The sequence below is a fragment of the Entelurus aequoreus genome, linkage group LG05 (assembly GCF_033978785.1).
Source record: "Entelurus aequoreus isolate RoL-2023_Sb linkage group LG05, RoL_Eaeq_v1.1, whole genome shotgun sequence".
Lineage (NCBI taxonomy): Eukaryota > Metazoa > Chordata > Actinopteri > Syngnathiformes > Syngnathidae > Entelurus > Entelurus aequoreus.
In genome coordinates, this window is record NC_084735.1 from 34,182,404 (window position 1) to 34,192,177 (window position 9,774).

A 9,774-nucleotide genomic window follows, 5' to 3' on the forward strand; every position below is an offset into this window, starting at 1 on the left:
AGGCGGATGGATGGAAGCAATGGTCGAATTTGCTTGATTGGCAGGAATGCATTGGCAAAAATTGGTTTAAAAAACATGAAAAGCAAAAAACATATATTTAAAACTACGAACAATCTTTGTTCTGTTGCTTATTTTTATCTCTTTTAAAAGACGGAGCCGCCTGCCGCATGTTTCCTGGCAGTTAGGTGTAATGTAAAAGGGATCATATTCTGATTTTTTTTCTACATTTGAAACACTTCCTTGTGGTGTACATAACATGTAAGAGTGGCTCTCTTTGGCCATAATGTTGCATAGATGATGTTTTACAGACTATTTTCAAGCCGCTTTCTGACAATCTCCACAGGATGTGCCGTTTTGTGAGCGTTCTTATTTTTTGGGCTCCACTTCGACTGAGTCCTCTCCCCGCCATCTTTGTTGTAAATTTTAGCGCTTCCATAACGAGTATACTGACAGATTAAAGCCGCACTTAAGAACTTTTAAGTTTTGGTTGATTTTGGCGGTGCCAGTGGACCAAAGCGGTAGTGTTTTGCCAGAAGGAAGACCACGTTTCCTATGAGGACTAGCGCATATAGCCTCAAACTGACATGATGTCCGCTGTAATACTGGCACAAATGTTAAATCTCTAATGGGTATGTTGATGTCAAATAGCAGACACTATAAAGAAATGATCTTGGATTGCGGTACAAACAGGACGCTCCTACCAAGAATGTATCGGGGCGGATGCAGGTCCAAAGCAAAGAAAGGCGGGAGAGTTTTTTTGAAAGAAGGAGTGTGGAACTGCGAACTATCAAGCTGGCGGCTATTTATTTCCGATAGCTAAAATTAGCAGTATCATTTTGATTTGTGCATCAAAATGTACTTACTAGTTTAGCAGGAACAGAGCCAAGGCAGCATCATCCTCATCTTTAAGCTCAAGGCAGCGAGTAAAAGCCGGGCAATGTTGATCCTGACTGTCCTTTTATCCGGCTAACCTCCCTCTTTCTTTTTTTGTCTCCTCGGACAAAACATTATGTTTTTTGGGCTGTTTTGCAGCTTCTACCACAATAGCAGTAATTGCACGCATGCATTCTTTTTTTCTTCTTTTAGTTTTCTGCCGGTACGTAGGCGTTCGCATCGACTTCTGTCTTTTTAACAAATGGGGAGAGGGGTAGTGATGTATGCCGCAAAGCAAGCCAGTACAGTAGTAGTTTTTTGTGTGGCAGGATTTCTGCCACCCTACTCAACGTTGCTAAGTGCCAGTAAAAGCGATACAGACCCCCTCAGGCCACGACAGAGGTGTCATTCAACTGGTTTTCAGTCCATGTATCATACCAAATATTATGAAAATATTTCATGAAGGTTGAAAAGTTACTTAGTGCTACTTTAAAAAGTTCAAACTATAAGCTACTTTGTATTAGAAATGGCAACATTGGAGGATGCATGTGCATGTACGAGGCAGTCTGACCCACAATATGAGGGTAGTGAAAAAGAAGGAGCTTATTGACGACACCGTCGAACTACAATGACGGACTCTCGCAAAGCCCTTTGGGTAAATCTACACTATATATGGATAATCTGCTGACATCAACAATGGGAAAAACACCACAAATTGGCAAATTTAAAATGGCTAATTTACCGGAAGTATGAAGGAAGCAAGATTGTTTTATAAATATCTCTGCAATGCCTCCACAGTTTGGTTTCATATTTTTGGGGCTTATGCAGATCCCAAATACACAACAGCAGGTTCCAAGAGGTAAGAAAAGTTGGTTTTGCATAATAGGGCCCCTTCAAGGGTTCTATAATTTCCAATGGGCCGTAAACGTGACAGGCTGAGTCCTTTTAGATGGGGGAAGGGCGTACAGCAGCACATGGTGCTCGTTGAGAAGCGCAATAGGTACTTTTATTTCACAAATCTCGATAAGTGACACATTTTTAATAGTCACCTTTTTGTCGAAGAGTGTCTAGTGGGATCTGATTACTTGTTAAATATAGCGACAAAGTCACTAGGTTGGCAACAACAATGAGCCGCTGTGCGCCGTTCTTCTTATTCTCTGGCAGACCAGGTATGTTATAACACATTTATGAGCAAAGGCAAACATGTAGCGCCAAATCTATTGTGGTGGGCCACCAGGAGTAAATCAATGTATGGGAAACATGTGCTATTTGATATTAAAGAGGCAGATACTGCTTTTAAAGGGGAACTGCACTTTTTGGGGATTTTTGCGTATCGATCACAATCCTTATTAGAGAAAAGACAAAAGGTTTTTGTTGTTTTAGCATTCTAATTGGTAATAATTGTCTTGTTCTAGGTGGCTGGCAATGCAGCTAATGGGAGCAATCGATTCTACCTCTAAATCTCTTTAAAAATGCATCCAAAAACCGCCAACAATACTTAATTTACCTTCCGTAACCTGTATAATAACCAAACTGTAATGACATATTGTTATTGGGGGAGCGAACACGGAAGAACTCTTTTTCTAGCGTAGTAACACATCGGTATGCTATGGTATAAGCCGTGAGCTACGGTAGCTACGGCAAGAGATTAGCTAGCTTCGGCGTCAACACCCGAATTGCTTTTGAGTTTGTAATGCACAACACAATGCGATAGAACACCAATCTGTACTGACTGAAAAATAAGAACAATCATTTGACAGTATCTGTAATGTATTATTTCATGTGTTGTTTGTACACAGATAGCTTAACAGCATATGTACTGTAGTTGTAATAACACGCATTATCTGCGTGTATCATGATCGATATTATAGTGACTCACTCGATGGACAGTTGTTTGTTTGGTTCAGCTGGTCAGGGATGTTTTTTGCTGTTTATTTTGTGTAAGCACTACATTTATGTCGGCATAGCTTGGCTCCAAGTTCCACATTTACACAGTGACCAAGCTCTGCTCTGTTTCACCCTTCCTTCGTGCTCGCTTCTATAACCAGAAGTTCATCTTCTGTATATTCAGCTTCAAAAAGATAAGGTTGTGAATCCTCATTTGTCCAAAAATAGCCATATTTGTCGTCTATTACCAAGTCTGTTATGATTAAAACACACCCGCCTTTGCTTCCGGAAGTAGGAACACACATTTGCCGGAAGTCAGAAGTGCGTTGCTATGGAAACGGAAATAATTGTGCTGAGAAAATAAGTTCTGGCAATGCGGTGTGTAAATATACGGTAAATATTGCATATATTACATATTGTTATGAACGTGTCTGTTACTACATTATATATAGACTTGCGGTGTGTATATAAAACATTATTTGGAGGGTTTTGAAGTTGTTTTTAGAGAGCTTTGAAGGCTACAAGGGTGACTCCCATTAGTCACATCTTTCAAATGTTTTTAACTATCTTTGGAATCTAAAGAAAAAAAAAGACGTGTCTTCTTCTCTATCCTAATGATTGTGAACAATAGGCAAAATTCCAAAAAAAGTGTAGTTACCCTTTAAGGCTAATATGCCATTCAGTTCACTGTAGTACAGATTTGTAATTGACTCAATTGTCACACAATGGGACCATAGTTTAAATGAATATGATATTTAGAGTAATTCCACAATTTGATATCAGCAAACAATACCGGTTTATTTTTAACACACAGGAAACAAAATAAGAACTGAACATACCAAGAATGATATTTTCATCATTAGGATCAAGTGTAAGAACAGGCGGCATGAGGATGCGCTCCATCTCCTGATCATCCCAAATAATGTTGTCTTCCCAGCGTCCGTACACCAACTCTTCATTGTCAATGGGAAAAATGGAGAACCACGGAGCATCGTCTTCGTGATTGGCTGAGGAGAAAGAACTGTTGTTGACATTTTGGCCTGAAATAAGATCTTTGTAATTTTATTTCCAATGAACAAACTTACCGTGATGATCATGGCTGTGTTTATGCTTCATGCCAGTTATTGACAAAGCTTTGACCAAGGGAGGTGGTGTAGGTGGCACCAATTGAGAATTACTTCTTGTCAGACCTCAAAGTTAAACAGATGACATTTTAGTAAGTGCACATTTCAATTACAAAGTTTCCTTTCAGAAAACAGACACATTCTTGGCATCTTACCTTGCTGTGCATTATAAGCATTGGCATTGCGGGTCATGCTCGAGGGCAACCACCCCGCAAGACTGGCACGCTGAGTCTTGGTGCCCTTGTGTTTTACATCCTCCCCATTCCAGATAATGTCATCTTCCCACTGGAGTTGTGTGACCATCAAGAAGAGCTCATTCTCAAGGGTCGATTTTTCCTCGTCGCCCTCATTATTGCAGCCATCAGGATCATCACACCACCTCACATTCTACCAATTCATTGAACACAACATTAGTAAGTGAATACTTATTCTGGAGTGGGAATATCTGGTTCTGCTTTTAACTGGTACAAGTCCTATCTCAATCACTGGATGTACTCTAATGGAAATGGTAACTGTGTCTCAGACCAGATGGCTATGACCAATGGGGTTCCTCAGGGGTAATTTCTGTGACCGCTATTATTCAACTTGTACATGCTGCCACTAGGCCAGCTAATACGCAGCTACAATGTGTCCTACCACAACTTTGCAGATGACACTCAGATCTGTGTCTCTGATGGCGGTGAACGTTGGCTTATTGGTTCACTTTGTAACCGCATCAAACAGATCGGTGAGTGTGTAAGCAAAACAATTATCTTCAGCCAAACTCAGACAGAACTGAAATCATTGTCTGTGGCCCACAGAAGCAAATGTAAAATGTTATCAGTCCCCTTGAGACCCCCTTTATGAAACATAATATTCAGGTGAGAAATCGAGGGGTAATAATAAACTCAGACTTGAACTTTACCAGCCACATTAATAATAATAATAATACCTGGGATTTATATATAGCGCTTTTCTAAGTACCCAAAGTCGCTTTACATGTTAAAAACCCATCATTCATTCACACCTGGTGGTGGTAAACTACTTTCGTAGCCACAGCTGCCCTGGGGTAGACTGACGGAAGCGTGGCTGCCAATTTGCGCCTACGGCCCCTCCGACCACCACATGTCATTCATTCAACATTCATTCACCGGTGTGAGTGGCACCAGGGGCAAGGGTGAAGTGTCCTGCCCAAGGACACAACGGCATGGTAAGAGGCGGGGAGCGAACCTGCAACCCTCAGGTTTCTGACACGGGCGCTCTACCCACTACGCCATGCAGCCACTGATGTTAAGTCAATAACATCAGTAGCTTTTTACTACATACTAAACATTGCCAAAATTAAAGGAATAGTGTCTAAAGCAGAGTAAGAGACCCTAGTCCATGCCTTTGTTTCCAGCTGGCTAGACTACTGCAATGGCCTTCTCACTGGGCTCTCTAAACAAGCTGTAAAGCAGCCACAGCACATCCAAAATGTTGCTGATTGAGTCCTGACTAGAACCAGAAAATACGACCATATTACATACGAATTGTGGTCTATAAACAATATTGTCTTGCCTTACTTATTCTGTAGTATAGTTGCATGGTCCTACTAACCTCCTGCGCCATCCTGGTTGCTTTTTCCATTGTGTTCTGCTCCATCGGCTCACGAGACTCTATTTCCTTCAGCTTCAATCCGTAGTTGAAATTACTTCCGTCCTCAGGGACCCCAATCATGTCGTACCAAAGCTGTGCAGGCCCATATCGCCATTCGGCAACTTTAGGTCGTGATTCTGCCTCCTTGTCTCCATCGCCGCAAGTTTGAGAAAGCTTAGACTCGACCGGAGCCATCATGGTTATCTGGTATCACAGAAAAGCAGTGGTAAATTTGAATCCTGCAAGCCATGATTGCATTTCAGTAGCTTGACGAATCACCTCATCATCTGAGAGACACTGCTCTGGGGGTGGAGGGTTTGCATATTCGTACACCCATCCTGATTTCTTATCCTCGCCTTGTTCTGTGAGCTCTCCCTCAGGAGGTGGTGTGCCAGGCAGAACATCCCGATGTTTACGCTTCTTCTTCCTTCGGGCACTCCTCCAAACCGATGGCATGTTCTTCCCTGGACCAAAAAGCCTTAAGAACCTCAGCACCTGGGAGTGTAATCCAAAATATTACTGCTTAGGGTGTAAAAATGGAACAATCAGTGGATCAATAAAGAGGGGATGCTCTACCTTTCCAGGTCGAAAAACCGGGAAGAGCTCTGTGACACCTGGAAGTGTTTTAGCAGCATCTTTCTGCATGATGCCAGCCAGCGGGAGGTTGAGGCTGTCAGGTGGGCCTCCGGCACCCAAAACCTGGCAAGGGCGGTCTGTTTCTGACTCGGAGTCTGAGGAACTGCTGAAATCGGCCTTATCGGCATTAGAGGAAGGTGCGATGATGGACGGCAGGATGATGCCGTCACCTTCCTCCCCGACTGTTAGGAGAGGCAGAGAGAAATGAGAAATGAATAAGGCTGCATTGATTAATTTAAAAGCTCATATTTGTGTTTCCTTTCATATAATTAAGAGCAGCAAAAAAGCAGAAATAAGGTAAATGTCAATTTTGGCAGCTAACGCCATCATATATTTTTGACTTGCATAACAAATATTTTATTCAAACACATGCAGGTATCTTGGGACATGTTAGTATACATTGTTTGCATGTTAATGCTAACAGGTTGTTTGCCAACAAACAATCCTCAAATGAATACCTTTTTAAATGTGCATGTATCAAATTGCTAAATACATTTTCACCCAATTTATCACACTTTATCAGAGGTTTTTTTGTTTATTTATGTACTATCTGTCACCTGGTTTTAGGCAACAGAGGTTTTAAAAACATATATATGCTACATATAAGTAATACACAGTGATGCTCTTGTTGTAAAAGTGCAATTTCAATGTTATGCGCATGTATAAAAAGAATAAAAGTCATTAGGAAAATCCTTCTTTATTTAAACTATTTTCCCTTAGTAACGCATTGAGAGTGGAAAGTGTTTTGTATTCCATTATTTGATTAATAAACAAATTAATCAATAGATTACTTGATTACTAAAATAATCAATAGCTGCAGCCATACAATTGAATAATTCCTTATTTCTGAACGAGGATCATAATCAACAGACTCAACAACTGCCTTGTTTGCATATTACATACATTTTTTATTTATACGTTATTGTTCAACTTATCTATTTTGTGATTACTCTGCATGGTGTGCTGCTTTTGTCACTGTCCTGGATACTATATATGGTGTTGCCACACTGAGGGGATCAATAAAATTATATCCATATCAAAAAAATAAATTTACATTCAAGTGTAATTGACAATAAAAAATAAAAAATCTTAACTCAGTACTCAGTTTTCTAAACATATCAACAGAAAACATATTTATCAGACCTCCACCAAGTCTAAAATACGTGTTACCTGTGAAAGGGGTAAGATTATTTTGGCTTCGAGAAAATAGAATGTGATATGGTCTTACAAAAGCAACACAAACAACACACATATGAACATATTGAAATTACATTTCTATTGTAGAATCTTGTCATTCTACTGGAGGAGTGCTTCTACCTAGCCATCACAAAATATTCAGGTTGAGTTGTCAAAAGGCCAAGAAGTTGCACAAAAATAAAGAAATGGACAACATAGGAAATAATCATGCATACCATTTGTGCTCTGAGAAGTCGGCTCATCTTTCTTTGCCCCAGTTGAAACGCTCGGTGGTGGCGGAGGAGGCATGAGCTTTGAATCAATATCCTCACAATCTGCGTCATAGTCGTCGTCGTCGTCATCATCTGTTATCATTGAATTTGACAAAAACGTTGTAATAATCTCATGAAAATCTTGATGTTGCGCTATGAGCAAAATTATATCACAATTATAGTTAAAAATTACAATAATACTAGAAATGTAAAGAAGAAGCGTTTGAAGAGGACCTGTTTTTCTGCAGGGCTGCAAAGATCCCATGGCCTGACGGTACTTCCTTGTTTCATCCTCAGCCACCTCACTGATGTCAGAATAATCAACAGCATCTTCAGTGCTTTTTACCCAGCCTGAAGCAAGCAAAACACAGACAAATTGAACCTCCAAATGGCCTTCCTGGAGATAATAATATCAATATTGTGTATTTCCACTCACCCTCAGCATCCACACTAGTGGTGTTTTTACTTTCCTCTTGCTCAGCATCCTCATTGGCTGTGATCTCTGTGATGAGGGAGCCCAGACCTAAATTTCCCAATCCAGCCAGATGTTTTTTGGACTCCTAGGATGAAAAATAAATGCATGACTATATTCAAATAACAGCAAATTACTTTCCGGGATTGTATAATGCAAGCAAAACCTTATTATTATCCATGGGGAGAGAGTGGAGCAGGTGTCCTCCTATAAGTACTTGGGTATTTGTTTTGATTCCCAGTTAACTTGGGCCAACTAAGTTGACTCTGTTTGCTCCCGTATTCACCAGCGCCTGCACTTTCTAAGGAGGCTCAGGGTCCACAGTGTGGCAAGCTATATGATGATGTTGTTTTATAAGGCAAACATTGAATATGTCATCCGTTATGGCATCTCCACATGGTTTGGAAATCTGTCTGTCAAACTCAAAACCCAACTTCAAAACTTTATCAAGACGGCTGGTAAAATAATTGGCATGCAGCTCCTTGTTCCCTTCAAGACATATTTGACAAGACTGTGAGGAAGCGGGGTCTTAAAATCACCCGTGACCCACACCACATACTTCATAGTGAAATTGTGTTGATGCCAAATGGTAAACGGTACAGAACAGCAACATACAAACTCAACAGGTATATATTTTCCTTTGTCCCACTGGCAATCAAAGCACTTAACAACAGAAAACTACTGTAATAACCGGATGCAATAATAAGGTGTGCAATATTGGGATAGTGCAATACGGGAAGTGTGCAATACGGGGGGAGTGTATGTGTGATCTCATAACTAACTGATATACATGCGCATTGTTCACTGTTGTCACTGTATTGTTGGATGAACTATATGTATGTATGTATGTACGTTGTGTCTTGATGTCCAAGACAAATTTCTCCTCGGAGACAATAAAGCTAATTATTATTATTACGATAATGCTGACACTCACATTGTCCAGAACACTGTCATCCTCCAGTTGGCCATCTTCATTGATGTTCCCAAATAAGAAGCCAGTAATAGAGAAAGGACGATCTTGATCTTCGTCACTGTCGGAGTCAGACATTCTAAAAATCAAAGTTGGAACCATTAGGCAAATATCTATATGTATTGCTATGAAAAACCCATTTAAAACACTTCGATGATCGCAGCAATCCCTCAATCACTATTCACCGTGACTGGATTTTGCAGTGTATTAGTTTCATATATTTATATTACATATATTTGTACCATGAACATTATATATAAGCACACTGTATCAGTGATACTTGAATACATACGCTAGCTCTAACTTTCGCTAACGTTAGCATGTTAGCTGTGAGGAAAACAACGACATTTCCACTTACCTCACTTGGCTCTCCTCCCACTTTATTAGACCATTCTTGAAGCAGCTATACAAAAAATATAAGGTAATTTTCTTTCAATGTGTCATTCAACTACTAAAACTAGTAACAATCTAGCTGACGACACACTGGACATATATTAATATTAATACTTATATTTCCCCGGCACTTGTGTTACTTTTAGCAATATAACACGAAGCTCTTGAAATGTATTCAATTCCATAATTTCCCTGGTCAATTACGACAATATTCATTTATTTATTTGTGTACAAAAACATGCCGTTGTTAGCTAAAAGGGAAAAGTTAGCTATGGGCATTAGTGCAGCAACACCGGAAACGCACCATGTACTTCCGGTTTCGAAGTCGACGTAAACATAAGATTAAAAAAATATTTT

The 9,774-nt window shown here is 40.0% G+C and overlaps 1 protein-coding gene across 2 annotated transcripts in view; it reads right to left on the minus strand.

Annotated features, from left to right (window-relative positions):
• LOC133650556 (transcription initiation factor TFIID subunit 1-like) overlaps positions 1–9,700 on the minus strand; it is a 33,339-nt gene extending 23,639 nt beyond the window's left edge. For both annotated transcript variants that reach the window (XM_062047924.1, XM_062047923.1), the window contains exons 1-11: positions 9,383–9,700; positions 8,989–9,103; positions 8,019–8,142; positions 7,817–7,933; positions 7,547–7,675; positions 6,075–6,316; positions 5,778–5,993; positions 5,460–5,702; positions 4,040–4,271; positions 3,846–3,950; positions 3,600–3,767 (exon numbers count right to left, since the gene is read on the minus strand). In XM_062047924.1, coding sequence (XP_061903908.1) covers positions 3,600–3,767; positions 3,846–3,950; positions 4,040–4,271; positions 5,460–5,702; positions 5,778–5,993; positions 6,075–6,316; positions 7,547–7,675; positions 7,817–7,933; positions 8,019–8,142; positions 8,989–9,102 — 1,690 coding nt within the window. In that variant the 5' untranslated portion in view covers position 9,103; positions 9,383–9,700. The remainder of the gene's footprint in view (positions 1–3,599; positions 3,768–3,845; positions 3,951–4,039; positions 4,272–5,459; positions 5,703–5,777; positions 5,994–6,074; positions 6,317–7,546; positions 7,676–7,816; positions 7,934–8,018; positions 8,143–8,988; positions 9,104–9,382) is intronic.
• Between the last annotated feature and the right edge of the window lie 74 nt (positions 9,701–9,774).